Source organism: Pipistrellus kuhlii, unplaced genomic scaffold (assembly GCF_014108245.1).
Source record: "Pipistrellus kuhlii isolate mPipKuh1 unplaced genomic scaffold, mPipKuh1.p scaffold_m20_p_16, whole genome shotgun sequence".
Classification (NCBI taxonomy): domain Eukaryota; kingdom Metazoa; phylum Chordata; class Mammalia; order Chiroptera; family Vespertilionidae; genus Pipistrellus; species Pipistrellus kuhlii.
Window position 1 is genome coordinate 30,679,649 of NW_023425471.1, and position 23,250 is coordinate 30,702,898.

Genomic DNA, 23,250 nt, shown 5'->3' on the forward strand with positions numbered 1-23,250 from the left:
CCCCAGTAGGGGGTGTGCAGGAGGCAGCTGATAGATGTTTCTCTCTCATCAATGTTTCTAACTCTCTATCCCTCCTCTTTCCTCTCGGTAAAAAAAAAAAAAAAAAAAATCAATAAAATAGATTAAAAAAAAAAAGAAACACCAATGAAGAGAGAGAATCACTGATTGGCTACCTCCTGCACGCCTCACACTGGGGATTGAGCCCACAACCCGGGCATGTGTCCTGGCCAGGCATCGAACCGTGACCTCCTGGGTCGGGTCACAGGTCGACGCTCAACCACTGAGACATACGGGCCAGGCTGAAATCTTCAACTCCAATGCTGCTTTCTATGATTCCAGCTTTTAATCCCAACACATGTCTTGAATGTCACCAAGGTATCATGAACCTTAGCTATATGGACTTCCTATCTGTAGTCTTGTCTTTACCTTTTTCCCCTTTTCTCTCTAGACCCCCTGGTCTATCAACTCAATCACTCTCTTGCCTCCTTGTCTGACCCTAGACAAATTACCTACCCTTGCATATTAGTAACATTACAAATTTGTTCTCTGTAACCTCATCTGGTCCTTCAAAACTTCTGCATCTCTAATCATCTATTATACTATGCCTGTTTCCATCAAGAGCTATTTCAAAATTCACACTCTCTCCTTAAACATGATATCCTATTTTCCCCTCTTACACTCAACAGAAGACTTTGCCTCTTACTTGACTGAAAAATCACCAACATCACCAGTCAGGAATTCCTTCAATTATGTCACTTACTAACCCACAAATTTGTAAGTACCAACACTCATTCTTTTTACTTATTGTCAGGAGAGGTATCTCTCTCCCTGTTGAAAACAAATTTCTGTAACTCTAACCCTGATCCCTAGTCTTATTCTGATATCTCTCTTCCATACCCCCATAGAACCCTATGGATACTATCACAGGATTCATCATACTGTAATTATCTTTTCCCTTATTACACGTAAAGATCTTTGAGGCTCGGCCTAGTAGTAGCTTTCCTTAGCAAAGCTACCTAACTTTCCAGGCCTCAGTTGTTTCATCTCTAAAATGGAAATGATATAATTTTCCATAAATTTTTGTTCTAGTCATGTGACCCTACGTAATTATTTGACTTCTCTGTGCCTCAAATTCCTCATCTCTAAATGGAAATAAAAGTAGTATGTATTTCACACTTACAGCACATTTCAGTTTGACCTAGCCACACTTCCAGTGCTGACTAGTCATATGATATCAATGACTATCATATGGGACAGCACAAGTACAAAAATAGCAGGTGCTCAATAAATATTCTGCCCCCAAGAATACTGAGCCCAGTCTGTGAGGCTCAGTAGTTGAGCATCGACCTATGAACCAGGATATCACAGTTCAATTCCAGGGGAGGGGACATGCCTGGGTAGCAGACTCCATCTCTATTGGAGAGCATGCAGGAGGCAGCTGATCTCTCTCATCATTGACATTTCTCTCTCTCTCTCTCTCTCTCTCTCTCTCTCTCCTTTTCTCTATGAAGTTAATAAAAATATATTTTAAAACAAAAAAGAATATTGAAGTAAGGCCCTGGCCAGGTAGCTAAGTTGGTTAGAGCATTGTTCCAATATGCCAAGGAAACATACAAGAATCAACCAATGAATGCATAAGTGGAACAACAAATCGATGTCTCTTCATTTCAAAATCAAGTAAAATAAGAATATTGAAGAAAAAAAGAAGTTTCATACTCTCAGAACCAGAAAAATACTTTACATAGTCTTCTAACATTCTAACAAAACTGAAAATAGGACTAATCCTGTCATCAATGTTATGTGACACTATTAATGGCAGAATTCTTTCATAGTGGCTTATAAGATAATGATGCATCTTACAACTGAAGGTATCTTGGAGTTCATGAAATACTGTATCTATATATAAATCACCTAGTGCCTGGCATATAATCCTCATATGAATTAACTATTATGTCTTATTCATATTTGTATTTCCAATAGTACTGGTAGTTCAATACCTGGCATAGTATGTATTTAATATATTCCTTCCAAACTATGTCCTTCTCACAAATTTCCTTTTAGTGTCAAAGGTACCATCATTGAGCAATGCTGATTTATAAACACAGATCTTTATTTCTTGACCCTTCCCTTAATCCAATTTAAGAACCTGCTCAGGTCAATTCTTCCTTTATAATTTCCTCTAAAATACATACTTTCAATTTTTTATTCTCACTGCCTCCACCTTGGTCTACGACAGTGATTCTCAAACTTTTTAGTCTCATATTTACATTCTTAAAAAATTAGAGACCCCCCCCAAATTTTTTTCATTTATATGGCTTATATCTACTAGTATCAATATTAATATTAGAAACTTTAAATGTTAATTATTCATTAAAAATAATAAACCCCATACATGCTAATATAAATATTTTGTGAAAAATAACTATATTTTCCCAACAAAAATTTGACTAGAGTGGCAAAGACTTGCATTTCCACAAATTTCTTCAATGTTTCTGACTTTAGAGAATACAGCTAGATTCTCTGCTTCTTCCTTGAACATGTTACAATATGCTGTTCTATTCTGACTATTGCCAGATGAGAGGGGGGTCAGGGGCTTGAGTGAACAAGGTGAAGGGATTAAAAAGTAATTGGTAGTTACAGAACAGTCATGGGGATGTGAAGTACAGCATAGGGAACATAGTCAATAATACTGTAATAACTATGTATGTTGTCAGATATGTACTAGATTTATTGGGATGATCACTTAGTAACATATAAAATATTGTATGTCATCTGTAATTGAAAATAAAAAATTATTAAAGTTTAAAAAAAGCTGTTGTTCTGATTGAAGTACATGAAGAAAACCTAGCCTCACACAAATATGTAGGAGTATTTTAATAGCCTTTTCAGAAAACCGTGAATATTAGTCTTTGGCACTACACAAAAACTTGATTTAAGTAGTTTCTTAAGTGTAGGAAGCGGTTATAGGGTTAAGCCTTGGACTGACCTGCTGGCAAAGTTGCAAACAAGTCCCAGCTTAGAGGGCACAGTCCTCCAAGCATAAAGCTTGATCTTATGACTGCTCCCTAGATCTTTCCAGGGTAGCTAGAGGGCTGTGGGAGGGGCAGCAAGTGCTGCCAAAACAAGTGAAACTTACAAGAACATTGTAAATTAACTTGTTTGCCCCTGACTAAAAATAAAGCATCAGCTTTGCAGTCTGGGATCTGTTCTGTGGCTCACTCAGCCAGGCACATAAGATCCACCTAGACCCAGCTTTTTCTCTTTGTCTGTCTTTATTCTTCATCCTTCACCAGCCCTCCCTCAGGCTCACCGAACGCTGGCATGGCACAAATGGTGCCCAATGCAGTGCTGAGTTCGGCCCAAGTGTCACTCAATGCAGACCTGAGTGTGAGGGAACTGCAATTGTGAGGACCCAAAGTGTGCACACTCAGTAAGTAAGGAAGGGGTACAGTAATAGCTACCGTGTTTCCCCGAAAATAAGACATCCTTCAAAAATAAGGCCTACTTACAGGTTTCCTTCTGAGTGAAATATAAGGCCCTCCCTAGGCTAAACATGAGAGATTTGGCCTACTGATTCTGAAAGAAATGGAGTCACAAGAAATTCACCAGGAAATTCAGGAATTGGATTGTTATGATGATGTTCCAGAAAATGATATGATTGTCATTGAATAAATGAGTAAATTCTTGATACTGTAGGATTCACAGTTTGTCTGGTTTGTGTTGACAACTACCGTACTACCGTACTGTAGACAGGTAATAAATTTCCTTTATTTTCATTTAACAATAAATGTGTAACGTATTCTTCTTCATGGAAAAATAAGACATCCCCTGAAAATAAGACCTAGCGCATCTTTGGGAGCAAAAATTAATATAAGACCCTGTCTTATTTTCGGGGAAACAGGGTAGGTGTAAAACATGGGCAAGAATGTATGTGTATCTATGCTTAATGCTATGCTCCAAGCAAGGGGCTGTTCTGTGAGGTATGAACAGCTTTTCAATCTGTGAGTAAAACCTGCCCATGGTTTTCTGAGGAAGAAAAGGTAAATATAGAGGCATGGGAGAAGGTAGGAAAACAACTTGGAGATCATAATATAGCTGAAGGTCCACAGGAAATGTCTGCCTCTACTTGCAGTCTGTGGTCCCTGATTTGGAACTGCTTAGAGCCCACTCCAGAAGGGGAGTGGAGGAATGTGGCAGGGGAATCAAGGCAGATGGGGGAAGGTTGCCAAAGGCTTCTGACTCCACCATCAGCACCTCCGCCGCCGCCTCCAGTCCCTGGGGGATACAGCTCCTGTGGGAGAGAGCCCTCCAGGCATAGCTTCCTCACAAATATGAACAAGGATTGGAGAAAGCAAGGGAACAGCGCACTTAGGCTGATGGGGGTCTGATACAAACATTTGGATAACTTACTGTTGCTCATAAGCCTCTCCTTTTACCCCCTAAAAAGCTGAAAAAATGGTGCCTTTTGTCTTTACTCCAGCAGACTCTGCCTAAGGCCAGGCAGGCTAGGGAAAATACATCAGGATTCAGGTTATATTTCTATATTTTAGCAGCCCAATCTTCAGAATCCAGGGCAGATGCTCCATGGCAATCAGTCACAGGCGTCTTCAAACTACGGCCCGCGGGCCACATGCGGCCCGCAGAGGAGTCTGATCCGGCCCGCCAGGTTTTTTGGGCAGTGAGCGCAGCCGAGGTGTTACAGTAGGAATTAGTAGTTCATATACTAAAAAGTTTGAGGACCCCTGGTACCTTTTAAAACTTTGGAGTTGAAGACTTCTTGTTCTATGTATGGACCAACTTCCCCTTTTGTGCTGGGATTACTAGATACAATATCTGAGGAAGCTATGGCTCCTAGTAACTGGAATACTGTCTCAAAGGCTTGTCTCTCATCTGGAGAGAGATTATGTATTATGGAAATCTATTTGGGCAGAGCTTAGTGCAGAGCAGGCTAACAGAAACACAAGTTCATGGGGTACCCATTACAATTAATATGCTCACGGGCACCGGACCTCATGGGGCTTTGCAGACTCAGTTAGTGTACCCTGCGCAAGCTTACCAGCAAATGTATGTATGTGCTACCAAAGCAGCTGCCAACAAAAGGGAAAGTCTTTAGACATAAGCAAAATTAGGCAAGGCCCTGAGGAGCCATATCAGGATTTTGTGGCTCGCTTGTTCCAGGCTGTAGGCAGGGTTGACCCTGAGGCTGGAATGATACTAGTGAAACAATTAGCTGTTGAAAATGCAAATGGAGCATGTCAAGCAGCTTTCCGTCCCTACAGGAGGAATGGTGCTGTACATGATTTCATCCGTGTTTGTGCTGCCATTGGACCAGCCTATGTTCAAGGAGCAGTATTAGCTGCCACATTAAAGGATGTTGTTCGCTGGTCAGCAGAAAAGGAAGGGGGGATGTTTTAACTGTGGCAAGCTAGGGCTTTTTGCTAAAGACTGTAACACCGGTACTACAAATAGAAGTCAAAGGGCTACAGGGAGTGGAAATAAGCAGTCCGGATTATGTCCAAGATGCAGGAGAAGCATTGGGTGAGTGAATGCTGCTCCAAGACTGATGTTGATGGTAATTTAATACCCCCTAGGCAGGGAAACTTCAAGCGGGGCAAGCCCCGGCCCCACCAAACAGTAGGGGCCTCATCCTTAACCCCACTGCAGTCTTTCCAGCAGGCTGGTCCCAAAACCAACCATTCCAAACCTCTACCGTGCCACCCAACCTCAATCCCACCTCCCGATATGTACTAACCCCAGAGATGGGGCCTCAGGCGATTGCCACAGGAGTGTATGGTCCCCTTCCCGCCGGCATGATGGGACTAATTTTAGGGAGAAGTAGTTTAACATTGAAAGGGTTTCAAGTTCTGCCCGGGGTGATAGATCAGGATTATACTGGAGAAATTAAAGTAATTGAAATAGGATGAATTCAAATTCTAAGCAAGGTTACAGGCAGAACTTCCTTTTTTTTTTATTAAAGCGCTAGCCCTATGTGCACTTAGTGGTTATCTCGATGCTGGCCTTGAAAAACAATGCTGTTCTATCCAATTGAGAAGGTGCACCTGGCATGGTATTGAGATTGTGGGCATATCTGGTCTCTGGCCTACAAAGTCAGACAGCTAAGTTTATCTTCATCATTCTTCAAACGGGCTAAAGCAAACTAGAAAGCAGCATTTTATCTAGGAAGAACAGCAGAAAATCCCAAACAACAGTTTGTTGCAAAATAGGGGTTTTCCTTCTCAGAACCTTTAAAAATAGCTACCTGCCCCTAAAGCCTCGCAGTCGTTTTGAGTCTGCCTGCATGTGGTGCTCTTGCAACTGTCCTGGCCAGATATTTCAATAAATCCTTGCTTGCTTTTTTTAATTAATCATCAGCCTCCGGTGGTCTTATTTTGAACCCAGGGTTCGACCCCACAACAGTAATGGCACAAAAAATTAATACTATAATTCAGGTCTTACCAGAAACAAAAATAGCACAAATTCTCCTTCTGCCCTACTATCCAGAAGGGAGGCCTTTAACTGGTCAGCCCCATGGTGCACGCAGGTTTTGGGTCCAGCGATGGTGTATACTGGGCAAGATTAGTTAAGCAGGGCCGGCCTGAGTTAGAACTGAGGATTAATGGGAAGCCTTTTAAAAGGGTTATAGATACTGGAGCTGATGTGTCAGTAATCGCTTTCAGACATTGGCCACAGGCCTGGGCTTTAAACCCCACGGCTTCTGAACTGCAAGGAGTGGGGCATGTTACTCAACCCTCGCAGAGTGCTCAACTCCTTCAATGGGAAGATCCAGATGAAAATACAGGCTGTTTTCAGCCTTATGTATTGCACATTTGCCTGTTAACTTATGGGGTCACGAGATTCTAGAGCAGATGGGGGTTTTAATAACAAGTCCCAGTTTAAATGCTTATTTAAGGATTTCACCCCCTAAGAGGAGCAGGAAAGAATCAGCAAGGGATGTCCACTCAAAAGGGGAGGCATGGATTAGGTTACCAGAATTTTCAACAGGGGCTTTGTCTCTGTGACCCAGCCTACAGCAGCTAAAATTACCTGGCTTTAAATACCCCTGTCTGGGTTGATCAATGGCCCCATTAGGAGAGAAGTTAAAAGCTGCACAAGAATTGGTTCGAGTACAGCTTCAGGCAGGGTATATTGAACCCACTCACAGTCCATGGAACACGCCCATATTTGTAATAAAGAAAAAGTCTGGTCAATGGAGACTATTGCAAGACCTAAGAGCAATTAATAAAACCATGGAGATTATGGGGCCCCTTCAGTCAGGGTTACCATTCCCTACAGGTATCCCATTGAAATATCATTTACTGGTCTTAGGTCTTAAGAACTGTTTTTTTTACTATTCCTCTCCATCATGAGGATTGCAAAAGATTTGCATTTAGTGTCCCTGCGATAAATTTTAAGGAGGCCATAAAGAGGTATCAATGGAAAGTATTGCCTCAGGGCATGGCCAATAGTCCTACCTTATCTCAGCATCTTGTGGCTGCAGCCATACATCCTTTAAGGAACAAATATCCTGAGGTTTCTATTATTCATTATATGGATGACATTCTCTTAGCTCATAAACGCATCTAAAGCAGTGCTCTCAGTGTGTAATTCCAATGTACAATTGTTGGGATTTAATCCTAGAGCTCTTAAACCTAATCAAATTTGGCAAATGGATGTCACCCTCATACGGGAATTTGGTAAGCATAAATGGGTGCATGTCAATGTAGACACCTGCTCCCGCTCTATCTTTGCCACTCCCCAAACAGGAGGGAGTGCCAAGCATGTAATTAATCATTGCCTAGCTGCCTTTGCGGTACTAGGTCCTCCCTTAGAGCTAAAGACAGACAATGGATCTGCATACACTAGTTCTGCTTTTCAACATTTTTGTCAGCAATATCAAATTTGTCATAAAACTGGTATCCCTTACAATCCTCAAGGTCAAGCAATTGTGGAAAGAGCAAATACTCCTCTTAAAATCCAATTATTAAAACAGAAAGAGGAGACAGATGTTATGTGTCACCTCAAAACAAACTCAGTCATGTTCTTTATACTTTAAATTTTTTGAATTGCGATGCAGAGGCTTGTACAGCAGCCGAAAAGCATCGGACCTCCTGTACAATAGCATTTGCAGGGTTAGCCCGATGGAAGGATGCAAAAACTAGACAATGGTTTGGACCAGATCCAGTAATGATGTGGGGAAGAGGTTGTGTTTGTATCTTTCCAGAAGGAGCAGCACAGCCAATTTGGGTGCCAGAGTGTTATGTACGTCACCACAATGGGCCCAAAGAGGCTCCTTGTCCCATCGTTCAAAAGACTGAAAGTTGCCCCGATGACAGCAAAGCGGAAAAGGAAGATGACGAAGGCTATGCAAGAGACCGAGGTGCCAACATGGGGTCAGCTGAAGAAGTTAACTGAGGCCCAGCAGATGGCAGAAAAGCGAGAAGTGGAAGCTACTCCCTCAACCATGTTTCTGGCCATGCTAGCATTCGTTAGCTGCCAGTCTTCTGCAAACTCTTTCACAGCCAAGTCCAAGGACTCTTGAGTCAATCCACAAAAGAAACTTTCATTTAGTAGAAAAATGTTACTGTAGTTTGATTTCTCTATTATTGTTGTGTTGCATTGGCACTGTTTTATTAATAGCCATGTCTGGGTTTTGCATTTGCATTGTTTTGTTATTGGGTTTTGCATTGGCATTATTTTGTTAATGTTTTAATAGTCAGAACTTTGTTCTTGATGTTTAAGTTTTGCTTCTATTATTAGTAGCTTAAAATTGAAAGAAAGGGCAAGATGTAGGGAGTAGTTATAGAGTTAAGCCTCGGACTGACCTCTGGCAAAGTCACAAACAAGTCTCAGCTTAGAGGGCACAGTTCTTGAAGCATAAAGCTTGATCTTGTGACTGCTCCCTAGATCTTTCCTGGGTCCATTCCTGGGTAGCTAGCGGGCTGTGGGAGGGACAGCAAGTGCTACCAAAACAAGGGAAACTTACAAGAACATTGTAAATTACCTTGTTTACCTCTGACTATAAATAAAGCATCAACCTTACAGTCTGGATCTGTTCTGTGGCCTCAGCAAGACCCAGCTTATTCTCCTTGTCTTTTTCTTCATCCTTCACCAGCCCTCCCTCAGGCTCGCCAAACCCTTGGCTGTGCTGGCGCGACACACTTAAGGGTTAGCAGCAATGTGGATTATGAAACCTTATCAGTGAACATTTACTCTGTTCCACTAAAATTCATTGATATATCTTGCGTTTTGAATGAATTTTTTATTTATGCATAATTTTATATCCTCTAGAATAGGGGTGTGGAACTCAATCAGAGAAGGGGCCAAAATCTAAAATCCAGCCTAAATCGCTGGCCGAATGGTTTACTGAACAGTCATAAAGTGTCATTGTGATGGAAACGCAGCGGAGTGCAGTGATGACAGCGCGGTGCGGGCCACACTGCAAGGCCTGGCGGGACGGATTTGGCCCGCGGGCCTTGTGTTTGACACATGTGCTCTAGAATATACTGGTTCACTGAGTTCCAAATACTGACACATTTAATTACACAATATCTAAAAATCACATTCATAACAAACTGACATACCTTGATATGGGTCTGGGGGCACGAGAAGAGAATGTATTTACTTATACACATAGCCCATGGACACGAGCAATAGGGTAGTGAAGATGTGGGCGGGGGGGTGTTAGGGCTGGAGGAGGGGGTAAATGAGGGGAGATATCTATAATACTATCAACAATAAAAATGTATTTAAAGTTTAAAAAATAAAAATAAAAATCATATTCATGTCCTGGCTGGTGTTGCTAAGTGGTTAAAGCATTGATGAACACACCAAAGGTTTGCAGGTTCGATCCCCAGCCAGGTGGCACAGGAGGCAACTAATCGATCTCTCTCTCTCACATCAATGTTTCTTTCTCTCTTTCTCTTTCTCTCTCTTCCCTCCCCCGCCCTCTCTTCTACTCTCTCTACAAAAAATAAAAATAAAAAAATCAATGAATAAAATATCCTTGGGTGAGGATTAACAACAAAAATGCTTAAAAAATAAAAATCACATTCATTAATACCAATCTCATCAATATAGTATTTTAAGTATTTTTTAAAATATATTTTTATTGATTTCAGAGAGGAAAGGAGTTAGAGAGATAGAAACATCAATGATGAGAGAGAATCATTGATTAGCTGCCTCTTGCACATTCCCTATGGGTGTCCAGCCCACAACATGGGCATGTGCCCTTAACTGGAATCGAACCCAAGACCCTTCAGTCCGCAGGCCGACACTCTATCCACTGAGCCAAAGCATCTAGGGCTCTTTAAGTCTTTATGTAAGTTATAAAGTTTGCAATGGCAGATAAAAATTTTCTAAACTTTTAATTTTTATTTGAAAGCTCAAATTTTATCATTGGCAACAAATATTGTCATTTCTTTTCTTTGAAATGACAGGCTCACTGTCTGACAAATGCCTGTCTGAATAAACAGTTTATATGTCAGTCATTCTTTCAATTTAAAATACATATTGTACTTCAAGGCACAGCTCAATACCCAAACACTTTATAATGCTTTTTCTAATCACTTTGGTTTACAGTTTTCTCTGCCCTCCAGGAAATATCCCAGCAATTATTCTCCTCACACTATTATATACTGTCTTTGATAATTTAATTCTTGAGTTATTTAACTTAATGTGCTTTCCTTAATCCCCCAAATGGAGTATATATTTCATGAAAAATGGCTAATAGTTTAGCTCTCAACTCAATCATACAAGTGCTTCTCCTCAAAATACATATTGTACTTTGGTATGCAGAAGAGATTTACTTGTACTTCCAATTTCATCACACAGAATATTAAAGACATATTTTAAAGGTTGAAATTTAATAAAACTAATGAGTTAATTTTTACTACCTCATTTTGGACATGCTTAAGGAAACTAGCATTCTTGTTTTTTACTGAAGTGAAGAATACAATGACCACTAGTACAGTTTGGGTCCATTGTCCTGATTTGGGCTAAGGCACCAGCAGTTTTAACTAACATTGCTTTAGCACCATCAGTGCAAATGCAAACACAGTGAAAATAGTACGCTATGAAAATAATTTTGACCTTTGAGACCTCCTCAAAGGTTTCAGGGAGCCTCAAAGGGACCACAAACCATTTGAGAATCGCCAGTCTACAACTTCATGTTGTACCTGGATTACCATATTAGTCCCCTAACTATAATAGTTTTCCTGACTCTGGCCTCCCTCCTAGGTCGTACCATTTGGCATAACTAGATACAGCTTCCTACAATGTTCCTTTCAACATGTTCTGCCCAAACATTTTCAATGATTTCCCCACTGCATATAGGATAAAGTTCAATTCCTTAGCATCACATACAGAGACCTCTACAATCTCTTCTCACCCAACTTTTCAAACCTTACCACCCACCACCACCTGACACCAACTGTTGTAAGTCAGTCAGTTAGATACAGTCTATACATCTCACAACTTTGCTTGAAATATTCCTATCAAACATTTCTTTTTATCAAATCTCAAATCCTATTCAATCTTCAAGGCACAGCTCAATACCCAAACACTTTATAATGCTTTTTCTAATCACTTTGGTTTACAGTTTTCTCTGCCCTCCAGGAAATATCCCAGCAATTATTCTCCTCACACTATTACCGTATTTTTCGGACCATAAGACGCACCAGTTTTTAGAGAAGGGAAATGAAGAAAAAAAGATTCTGAAACAAATAGTGTCCTAAAATATTTTATGTGCATTAAAACCCAACATCACAGTCATAAACACATGTAATCAACCCTGTAAAGTAAACAGCAGCATTTAGAACCATTTTAGAGCCGGGCAAGCACACAGAGACCACACAGAGCCAGGCAAGTAAAAAAACTTTTTTTAAAAAGTATATGTGTAGGCTATATTTGGACCATAAGACGCAGGGACTTTTTCCCCCCACTTCTGGGGGGAAAAAAGTGCGTCTTATGGTCCGAAAAATACGGTATATACTGTCTTTGATAACTTAATTCTTGAGTTATTTAACTTAATGTGCTTTCCTTAATCCCCCAAATGGAGTATAAATCCCTGAAATAAGAAACCATCTGCTAAACTTTTAATCTTCTGCACTGCCTAGTGCAATGTAACGAACACAGTGGAAATGTCAATTTTTAAAAATGAGAGGAATTTGGTTAGATGAATGGTTCACATGGTCTGCGACGATGGTCTTTGAAGTCTTCCACGTGGACAGTAGATTGTTTTCTTAGAATTATTCATGTTTTCAACGGGAGTAATTATGCTATTTAATCAAATTTAATCTACTGGCATATTATGAAAAGCAACCCTCTCTCATTAATTCTGATGAGGATTTTGCAGTGTTAATCAAGAAAATGTAGAATAAATGACCCAAAGGACACCATGTAAGTGGTTTAAAAGGGGAAAGACGGCAATCACTGCTCTCGGTCAGCAAAGAGACTCCAATGCAGAGTTAATTATATTTGTAACATTGTATTTCCTTGAAAGAATATATAAAGCAAAAATGGTTAAAAAATGATATTTGTTAATCTGAGACAGGTGCAAGGGTATAATGTTATTCTTTATACTTTTCTATGTTTGCTATCTTTTCAAATAAGGAAAAACACGTGTGGCACTTTGAAGCACATGTGGTGTGTCAATATACAGCACATACCACTTAAATGATACATGATGCTCTTCAATTTTTACTTACCAGTGTATCATCTTGCAATGAAGCAAAAAAGAAGCCATAGAGCAAGTTAATTTTCTCCTTGTGATCAATGAAGTCAAACATTGCAACCAGCCAACGATAAAAAAGTACCTATTGAGAGACAAATGTTTATCTTTAGAGAAATATGTGATACAGAAGAACTTAATTCCTCCCCTCCTCAGGGCTGTTTTAGAAGCCTCTAGCACAAAGCCGGTTGGTAGATTTTCTCTCTCAGTAAAAATTTCTGTTTGAACAGAATCCTTGCATCAAGCTATACTGTTCCAAAACCACAGCCTTTGCACAAAAGGCCAGTGTCATTATTCCATAAGTGGTTTGTCCTTGCCAGCCCTTAAGTGGTTCTGAAGGACTTATCATCAAAGTGTTTAAAAAGATTACCTTGGTGCTACCACAACACTTGCCAACACAAAGCCAGGAGACGGCCTTAACCACAGAATCTTCTGATATGAGAGTTGCTGGAATCATGCATCTCAATATCCGAGAGTTTACAGCACTCCCTGAAAAGAAGACAAACTCTAAATTAAATTGTATTTTAGTATCTTGAACCCTTTCTTTTCACTCTTGGTACTAAAAATCTCACTTAATATTGAATGCAATAAAAAAAAAATGAACAAGCCTTAATGGGTTTCGCTCGGTGGATAGAGCATTGGCCTGTGGACTGAAGAGTCCCAGGTTCAATTCTGGTCAAAGGCATGTATCTTGATTGGGGGCACATTCCCAGTAGGGGCTGTGCAGGAGGAAGCTGATCAATGTTTCTCTCTCATCGATGTTTCTAACTCTCTATGCCTTTCCCTTCCTCTCTGTAAAAAAATCAATAAAATATATTTTTTTAAAAACATGAACATTTGACATCTTTTATCATCATTAGAAAACAGTTCAAAAAAATGTACCTTTACCTTCTAATATAAATTATAAAGCAAATTTTGGCTCTAATGTTTCTATTTGAAAAGGGAGGATGAGTTCAGGGTTTCGTTTTGGGGTGTTTGGCAATTAGAGAGTGGTGATGGTTGCACAAATCTGTGAGTGTGTGTGTGTGTGTGTGTGTGTGTGTGTGTTTCAAAAACAACAACCAGGAATTGGGTACTTCAAAAGTGTGAACTTTATGGTATGTGAATTATATCTCAAAAAAATACCAGAAAATTTCAAGGATTATTCTTTTGTTACTATTTTTAATGACACAATAGACTATGATTTATTTAAAGCTACTGACAGACATCTTACATGGACTGCTAGATTTAAGAATAAATGTATTTGTATACTCCACTCCCCCCCCCCCCCAAAAAAAAGTAGAGAGGATAGCAGAATGAACAGCTATCCTTGGAATTAGATGTCAGTAATATTCTAAGCTGATCCAACTTTTCCATAATATTCTCTGGCTTCCACGATATCTTCTCATCTGGCAAGAGAAGTGATTATGCAAAGAGCTTTGTATACAACCTATATTACATAGGTATCTCATTAATTTCTTCTTTTGTATTTAAACATTGTTTTATTCACATTCTTGTGTGGTGAGCATAACCATTCAGTGAAAAAACACTACTCTTAACTTCTCACACAAGTAGAATTCTCAAAAACATCTTGGATGCATGTGTCTTTAACCATGCTTCTGTTTTAAAAGCCATAAAGTGTGGCAAACACCTTCATTCACTAGAATAATAATAGTCTTCCCATCTTCTCCCACAAGTAGCATTCTTAGAAACATCTTACATGTCTTTAAACAATTTTACATGCATTATAGCATGGTGATCCCATCCATTCACTGAAATAAGGCTGTTCTTTACTTCACTTAGATTTCTAGATTTATTCATCCTAACTGCAACAATATATATCAATTTCTACATCATTCTGTGGAGAAGAAAGGAAGCAGTGATGGCAGATAATGAATCACAAGAATGAAAACCTTTGCTTTCCACTCTGTGGTTCCTTGTTTTTATTTCTTTCCCCCCCCCCCCCACCATCCCCTAACCCTTCTAAAATTTAAAATAGTCTGACCACTAACACTTTACACATGTACCAAATTCAAAGGGCTTATTCAATACAGACTATTCTTATATCCCAGTGACTTGGAAATTAACTTCTAGAGTCTAAAATTAAAGTCTCTTTGCACCTAATTATAACATTTGTATCACACCTGTCCCTGAACACACATTACAACTGAGCAAAAAGAGTTACATGTAAAGATCTGATAGTGATGGGGAATATCATAGATATAACTAAAAGGGGAATAAAGCAGTTAAGGAAGCCACATTTGGCATCACCAAATTCCAGGTTAACAAAAAATTAAGTTAGACTAAAAAGCTAGAGATTATTTTTTTCCAATCATATATAGCCCAGCTGGCATGGCTCAGTGGTTGAATGTCAACCTATAAATTAGGAGATCATGGTTCAATTCCCAGTCAGGGCAAATGCCCAGGTTACCAGCTCGATCCCTAGTGTGGAAGAGGCAGCTGATCAATGATTCTCTCATCATTGATATTGATATTTCTATCTCTCTCTCTCTCTCCCTCTGAAATCAATACAATATATTTTAAATAAATAAATCATATATACAAGTTTCTAAGTCTGTGGCCTGCATTTTGTTTTGTTTTTTGTTTGTTTTTTAAATATATTTTATTGATTTTTCACAGAGAGGAAGAGAGAGGGAGAGTTAGAAACATCGATGAGAGAGAATCATCAATCAGCTGCCTCTTGCACACCCCCTACTGGGGATGTGCCTGCAACCAAGGTACATGCCCTTGACCGGAATCCAACCCGGGACCTTTCAGTCCGCATTTTGAAAGAGGCATGCATTTGCCATAAGGCCTGGCAAATGTCATAAAAACCTTCTAACCATTAATTCCTGATATATCAAAAAAGAAAAGAGAAATTCTAAAGTAGAAAATATCTGTACATCCTATATATGTTTTAAGGGCAGAAGGTAGAGAGTGAATTGTTCTTAATAGAAATTAATCAGTTAAACACAGATGCCTGGATAGTTACTAGAACCAAACAATCTAAAACCACTTACGAGAAAAAGAGCCAACTTTTTTCAAATCTTTTTTTAAAGATATATTTTTAATATATATTTTTATTGATTTCAGAAAGGAAGGGAGAGGGAGAGAGAAATAGAAACATCAATGATGATAGAGAATCATCAACTGGCTGCCTCCTGCAAGCTCCCCACGGGGGACCGAATCCATTATCTGGGCATGTACTCTAACCAGGAATTAAACCATGACCTCCTGGTTCATAGGCTGACGCTAAACCACTGAGCCACGCTGTCCAGGCTAAGATACAATTTTATTAGGTCAAATTTAACTTTATAGTAAAACACAGCGAACTAATCAAGTAAAAGCAAAGAACTGAAATACCTGGGAGTCATATATTGAATTCAGCTAGTAATATGTTGTTGCTTTACAATACACACAACCCTATAAGCATGATGCTAGGGTGTACACAAAAAAATACAATATGCAAGGACCAGGAAATGGTATACAAAATATCCAGTTTTGATAATTGTCTTAATTTTCAAAAACAAAACAAAACAAAACAAACAAACAAAAAACAGGTAGAAAAACCGATAGCAATAACCCTAGAAGGTAAGTTAGGAGGTCTGAATTCTCCAGTGATAGCTCTGACATTTAAGCAAGTCTCTTTAACGACTCTGGGCCTCAATTTCCTCACCTTTAAAATGAAGATGTACAGGGTCTAAAATACCTTCCAAGTCTAAATGTAAATGAGAGTGGGTTAAAACATTTTTCTCAAATAAAAAGAATACTGGCCAGATGTTATTTCTTTCTAAGAACCCCACTCCCACGTCCATTCCAAATGAACTTAGAATAGGAAAGGAAGCATTTACATTTAAAAGCATCTTGACTGTTAAGGTCATGGATGATAGAATGATGATAACATCGACAGGGACCTGTCATAGATAAGTGAACCTAAAGGCAATGAAGTAGACCATATTATATTTTAAGGTGCCTTTCAGCAACATTATTTAAATTATATGTATTCTTCTTAAGAGAAATACTTAAAATGCCTCCCATGTATTTCGTAAGAAGCGTCTATACAGTTTACTTGTGATAACTAGACATTTCAACATATGTACACAGAAACTTTTGGTTCATAAGGTTATTTGAATGTAAGAAATTACAATTTTTATTTTATAAAGAGAATGGTAAAAGAAAAGAAAAAAAAGAAAAAAAAGAACTGCAGCTGATTCCAATGAACAACCCAAATCAAAGTCTGGGAGGTAAAACTAATAGCAAACTCATTTATCCTCTTTACATACCAAATTTGCCACTGAGTGCCACATTTAACAGAATGTCAATTTCTTCTGGAGCTAAACCATTCTTCCAAGCCATACTTTCCACAGTTTTCAAGTGTTTTTCCAAGGTGTTATCTTTACTCCGTGAAGTTTTAAAGGGACCTGGAAAAAGGAACCATATTAAATAGTGGGGCCTTTAAAATTCAGTCTCTAGCCTCAACAATTACAATCTGGGATACTTTACAGGAATAGCTTTATGCATAAATTATCTTCCTAAAAGCCCTTCAAAGCTTTTCAAACTCTAGAATATTTTTTTTTCAAGGCAAATATCTTTACTCTTGCAGAAGGGTGTGCACACACATAGTATGGGAGCACACACACATTGAGCAGGCATCTGCTAGGGCTTTTGTTCCTGTCCCTTACTCTTGATTGGAAGAGTTTAGGCACCCAGTATTGCATGATCAGCTAATTTAAAGGAAGCGGTTGACCTTTGCCATTTCAAAATGGCAGCCTCCAGAGGAGCTGCAAGCCATGGAGCCCAAATGGTGGCTGCCTAAACTCCCTTCTTTGACAGAAAAGATTACTTGGTTATTCTCACAATTCCTCCTTTTCTTATTTAACTCTTTTCTTCAAACAGGGCTAACATTCATTGACTTTCATGCTCTGCAGTGTCTAGGAGAAGATTATTTTTCTGTTTGGTCAATGAGGTTTCGATTAACCTTTAGATAAGACCACTCATACATGAGAGATGATATAATATCCCACCACTGTCATTCCCTTCTAGTCTGTGAACCATTGCTAAATTGGAGAAAGAATCCTCAATTTAAGAATTCTCAGCTAACTCATTAGCTAAAGCTGTCAATCCCTGTGGGGCCTCAATGATGGTTCCGATTGGCTGTGCTGTCAGATGAATGTATACCACTGACCCCCAACATTATACATATTAAGGCCAACCCATTCTCCCAGGTCATCCTGCTGGTGGCATCTAGTTGTTCAGCTATCCCTTTAACTGCATCTCGAGTATAGTTAACAAGCTTTTGCTGGTTATAGTAAATATAATTTATCCAATCCACATTCTTGTTTACAGTGAACCACCAGAACAGGTCAGATTCTAACCCTGCAGCAATCTGATTAGCCTTCAACTCATTTGGCATTCCTCATGGGATCTGTGTATAAATGGAGAGCCCCTTGAACTCTCTCTTTTTCCTAATCTGTCAGTCCATTGAGAAAGGTTTACAATATGCCAAAGTGAAAGGGATAGCCAATTTTATCAGAGTGCAAGGTCCACTCCAGTTGCTGGGCAAGGCCACAAGTCAGGGTCCCCCATACCACCACCAAACATCATCATGATTGGCTTCTGAGGATACTCAGCCATTTATGCATCCAGATTAATTTCCCATAAACTCCAAGTACTGTTCCCCCCACACCTTAAGAGGCAGAGGTATAGTTTACATTGGAGAATGGGGGCCAGATGGTTTTGAGGGACCCTTGCTCTTTACCTCAACAAGGAGAGAGGAGAGAGTCTTACAGGAAGCGTTTCCCCAGGCGGTTTCCTCCTGACACAGGGCAAGCACACATTCCATCCAGTTACTGTCTAAGGTCCATCTGAATGAAAATGGGACCACTTGGCCTCTAGCCTTCCTGCCATGCAAGTATAACAGAATATTTAATCCATTCCCCCCAGGCATTCGCTCCCTTATATCCTACTTCTATTTGCATCGTGGTGGTAGTGGTCTAGGGGATCGAACTCTAAGATATTTAACAGCAATAGCACCTTCAGTGAGGAAAACTAAATCATGCCTTGGCATCTCTGCTCTAAACTAAGTAAAAGCACTGATTTTAGACTATAAGTTGTTCCAGTACTAGGGTATGATTTCCAAACTTTGAAATCACCTTAGGAGCCTTTACAAAATTCCAATTCCCAGGTTGCATCTCATACCAATAAAATCAATTGTCTTAAGAGTTGATGCCAAGTATCAGTGTGTTTTAAAATTTTTCGGGTGATTCCAATGTGCAGCAGTTTGGAAACCGCTCTGCCAGGAACGTGCTTTGCTGTTGTATACCTAGTACCTAGCATACCGGTATGTAGTAAGAGCTCAATAAATATCTATTAAGCAGCGAAAAGCATTAATGAGCAAAAATATGCTCTCCTTTAAAATTTCACAGCAAAGAAGTCTAGAATATTTGATAGAAATAGGACTTTCATAAGGAAAACCATCTGTCTTACCTTTCTCAAAGTATCTTACTGCTATTTGCAGAGCATCTTCTGCTTGCTCATCACCTTGTTCAGAATCTTCCACTGGACTGTTTTGTCCATGTTTTGAGATGCTCTTTGGGTTGCTTAGGTCCTCGTTCAGTTTCCAAGCCAAGAGATTAGTCTGATAACTATTATTATGTTGTGAAGTTCTTGATGTCTGAGAATTCTTAATTCTCTTTTGAGTTGACATTACTGCACATGTTCTATACAGAAACAAGTGTCATTACCATTAACCAACCAACGCGTCCCATTCTACTCCACAAAGACAAGGACCACATCTGAATGTATTCTAAACATTTAGTATATAGTACCTAACATACAACAAGTACACCATAAAAAAAACTGACAAAAATCTGGACAACAAAATTTATAGGTTAGCTTTCTCAGAAAGCCTTTGACCTAAGAAGGAATAGAGAAAGACAACTCTCCAAGTTAGCACTGACCAGCTGAACTGGCCTTCCTGAAGAAAAATAAAACAGTAAGAGTACAGGCAACAGCCAAAACCTGTTTGGCTCAGTGGATATAGCATCAGCCTGCGGACTGAAAGGTCCCAAGTTTGATTCTGGTCAAGGGCATGTACCTTGGTTGCGGGCACATCCCCAGTGGTGTGCAGTAGGCAGCTGATCGATGTTTCTCTCTCATCGATGTTTCTAACTCTCTATCTCTCTTCCTTCCTCTCTGTAAAAATCAATAAATATATTTTTTTAAATTATTTTAAAAAAAGGGTATGGGCAACATAGCAATTCTCTTAAAATGGCTTTATCAAATAAGTGTGTCCAAAATTAAGCCATCTCATGAACTCAATATTACTTTCTCCAATCACTCCTATTTTTCTCCACCTCTCCTTAATGTTATTTTCATCTTTTATGTTCCCTACTTTATCAGTGCTATGTTAAAATTGCAGTTCAAAATTCAAACTGGTGTGCAAACTAAGAATTGTCAGAATAGAAAAATTCCCCATTAATTAACTCACTTATTCAACATCATCTATATTCCAAGCACAGTTCTAGCTACCAGGGATAAGATAAGGTAATAGTCAAGGTCTCTGTTCTCATGAAACTCATGGGGGTGGGGAGAAGTGTGAGAGTCGATAAGTATATAGCTAATAGTGAACATAATACACAGTGATGTGATAGAAATGAGGTAGCAATGAGAAACTACTTTGGAATAAGTGTTCACAGAAAGCCTCCCTGATTGACCTTTAAACTGACTTTTGTATGCCAAAAAGGATCCAGCTATGAGAAGATGTGCCAGAAGAGTATTTCATGGAAAAGCAAGACTAAGACTTGCTAAGACCTTGAAGCAAAAACGTTATCTGTTAGGAAAACAGTAGCAACTCCAGTGAGGGGGAGGGTGTTAGTGAGATCAAAGAGGCAGAGGGTTGTGGGAGGTGAGGTCAGAAAGGCAGCCAGGAACTACCATACTGGGACTTGTATGCTAGAGTAAGGAGTTTGGATTTTAAGTGGCAGCTATCTGGGTAGGGAGGAGTGTTAGAGAGGGAAGTAATATCATATGATTTATGTTTTAAGGCCACATTAGCTGCAGTATGAAGAACAGAATGCTAGAGGTCAAGGAGTGGAAACAGAGCAATTAAAAGGGTTTTGCAGCACAGTATCCCATTGTGTAGATATACCAGTTTTTTAATCCACTCATCTGATGATGGGCACTTAGGCTGTTTCCAAATCTTAGCTCTGGTGAATTGTGCTGCTATGAACACAGGGGTGCATATATCCTTTCTGATTGGTGTTTCTGGTTTCTTGGGATACAGTCCTAGAAGAGGGTACTGGGTCAAATGGGAGTTCCATTTTTAACTTTTGAGGAAACTCCATACTGTTCTCCACAGTGGCTGCACCAGTCTGCTTTCCCACCAGCAGTGCAGCTATAAAAAAGAAGGAACTTTTACCATTTGCAACAACATGGATGGAAGTGGAGAGCATTATGCTAAGCAAAATAAGCCAGTGGGAGAAAGAAAAATATCATACGCTCTCACTCCTATGTGGGATATAATGATCAACATAATTTGATGAACAAGAACAGATCCAGAGACAAATGGTGGGGGAGAGGGGGGAGAGAGCAACCAAAGGACTTGTATACATACATATTAGCATAACCAATGGACACAGACAATGAGGCGGTGGTGGCTTGCCCAGGGTGGGAATGGCTTGGGGGGGTCAACTGGGGAAAAAGGAGACATATGTAAAACTTTAGACAATAAAAAAGGGTCTTGCAGAGGTCCTGAAGAGATATAACTGTAGCCTGAACTAGGTCTAATGTACAGCGGCGAAAAAGGTAGAAAATGATTGTTTGTGATTTATGTTGGAGGCAGGCTGGGCAAGGCCATGATGTAGGGAGAAGGAAAGAGAGGAACCCAGAAGACTTCTAAATTTTTGGCTTCAAATGACTAAAACTAAAGGAATGGTCAGAATGACACTCAATCCCACCTCCCTAAAACAGATGAGGCCGGAGCGGGAGAGCAGTATGTGTGTCTAATCCTGTGGGAGATTCCATATTGCGAGTTGTTTCCTATATTCCTACCACAGAAAGGCAAGCGAACAGCTTTTCAGACCCACCCGGTTGAGGTAGCTTCCCCAGGCGCCCCCCAGCTCCTCCGCTTCCCGGGCTCCGGGAAAGCCCGCCCCCAGCCACACCTTGCAGGGTCGTCCTGCTCCGAAGTCAAGGAGCTTCTCTTCGATCTCGGAGTTGCCCCTTCACGCGGCATTAAAAACACCTTACCTAACACATTTCTCGGTCCCAGAACCTCCGGAGTTCAAACATCCCCCTCAGGATTCAAACTAGCGGGCCCCGCCCGGCGCGCACTCTTCCGCGCAGGCGCAGGAGGCGATCGGGCAACGGGCCGTGTGGTGCTGAAATCTGATTGGTTGGTTTCAGCACAGCGCGCGCGCGCGCGCCGACGCGGCTGTGACGCAGACGCAGACGCGACCCGATCCGGGGATGTCGCTGGCCCCGCCCGCCAGGCCCAGGGAACTTGTGGTGAGTGGGCCGTTGAGGCTGGAGCAAACTGACTGGCTGGCGTTTCAGCTGTCCTAACAACGTTCACATTCTTTATTTTGCGTAAAACCGATCAGCGTCTGAATTCTTGAACTTAACAAGATTAATTCTAGCGATGGTTTTGCCCAGATTGACTCCAAACGTCGGGATTTGGCGGGAAAATATGAAACTGCAAACTGCAGTAAGGACTGACTCTCCTATGCTGGGCAAGAGACAGGTTAAAGGGTCTGTGACCTCTAAAGCTGTCACTTTCTCTGTGAAACTAGGAGGTGGAAAGGGGGGTAAAAAAAAAAAAAAAAGGCTGAATCTACCCTCCTTGTACCGAGGATAGGTACCCATACCTTCCAGGGTTTGTTAAAAACGTGTCCTGGGCTAGATGTGGCACCTTGCACATAACCAGCCAGGTCTACGCATAAAAATTCCTAACTTTGAGGAGTGATGGACCTTAAAGAAATTGGCTAAAATAGCAACAAGGGCTTAGTGTGAGACCTGAGCTTAGTCCCTAGTTTAATCTCTTACTAGAGTAGGAATCAGAGAGGAAAGATACCAATTTAACAGCTCTCGCTGATTTTTTTGAAGTCAAAACGTATCTATAAACTGTAGGTAAAACTGTAGGAGGAAACTTGGCTATTTTAGGGAGAAATGGAGAATCAAAAGTTAAGTTGATGTATTAGGGAGATTACAGCAGAAATGACTGTTGACCACATTTTATATTTGTATGGCTTTTCAGAGCACTTTAACTCATTAATAATGCATGAGAAATGAGAGTTCATTATTTTCATGGTAGCTGTTCTTCCTTTTCTACTAAAACTGAACATTCCTCAAGAGTCATTTTAATCATTTCATAGACTCAGTTGTAAATTGGAAGGGATTTTAAGCTTTCAATCCCCTTTCTTTTTTATAGGTGATGAAACTGGGGCCTTGAGTGAGGAAATAACTTGGCTAATGTGACAAGTTGTGGCACTGGAACTTGTGCCACATTGTGGACACATATAGTGAGAGAAACTAGTTCACCTTTA

The 23,250-nt window shown here is 40.0% G+C and overlaps 1 protein-coding gene across 3 annotated transcripts in view; it reads right to left on the reverse strand.

Annotated features, from left to right (window-relative positions):
• CENPI (centromere protein I) overlaps positions 1-22,070 on the reverse strand; it is a 73,031-nt gene extending 50,961 nt beyond the window's left edge. Inside the window, exons 1-5 of one of the 3 annotated variants that reach the window (XM_036440002.1) lie at positions 21,956-22,070; positions 19,193-19,425; positions 16,990-17,127; positions 13,098-13,216; positions 12,705-12,812 (exon numbers count right to left, since the gene is read on the reverse strand). In XM_036440002.1, coding sequence (XP_036295895.1) covers positions 12,705-12,812; positions 13,098-13,216; positions 16,990-17,127; positions 19,193-19,412 — 585 coding nt within the window. In that variant the 5' untranslated portion in view covers positions 19,413-19,425; positions 21,956-22,070. Of the gene's footprint in view, positions 1-12,704; positions 12,813-13,097; positions 13,217-16,989; positions 17,128-18,464; positions 18,607-19,192; positions 19,426-21,870 lie in introns of those variants that run through there. The other 2 variants (XM_045582422.1, XM_045582423.1) reach the window with 2 other exon arrangements.
• Between the last annotated feature and the right edge of the window lie 1,180 nt (positions 22,071-23,250).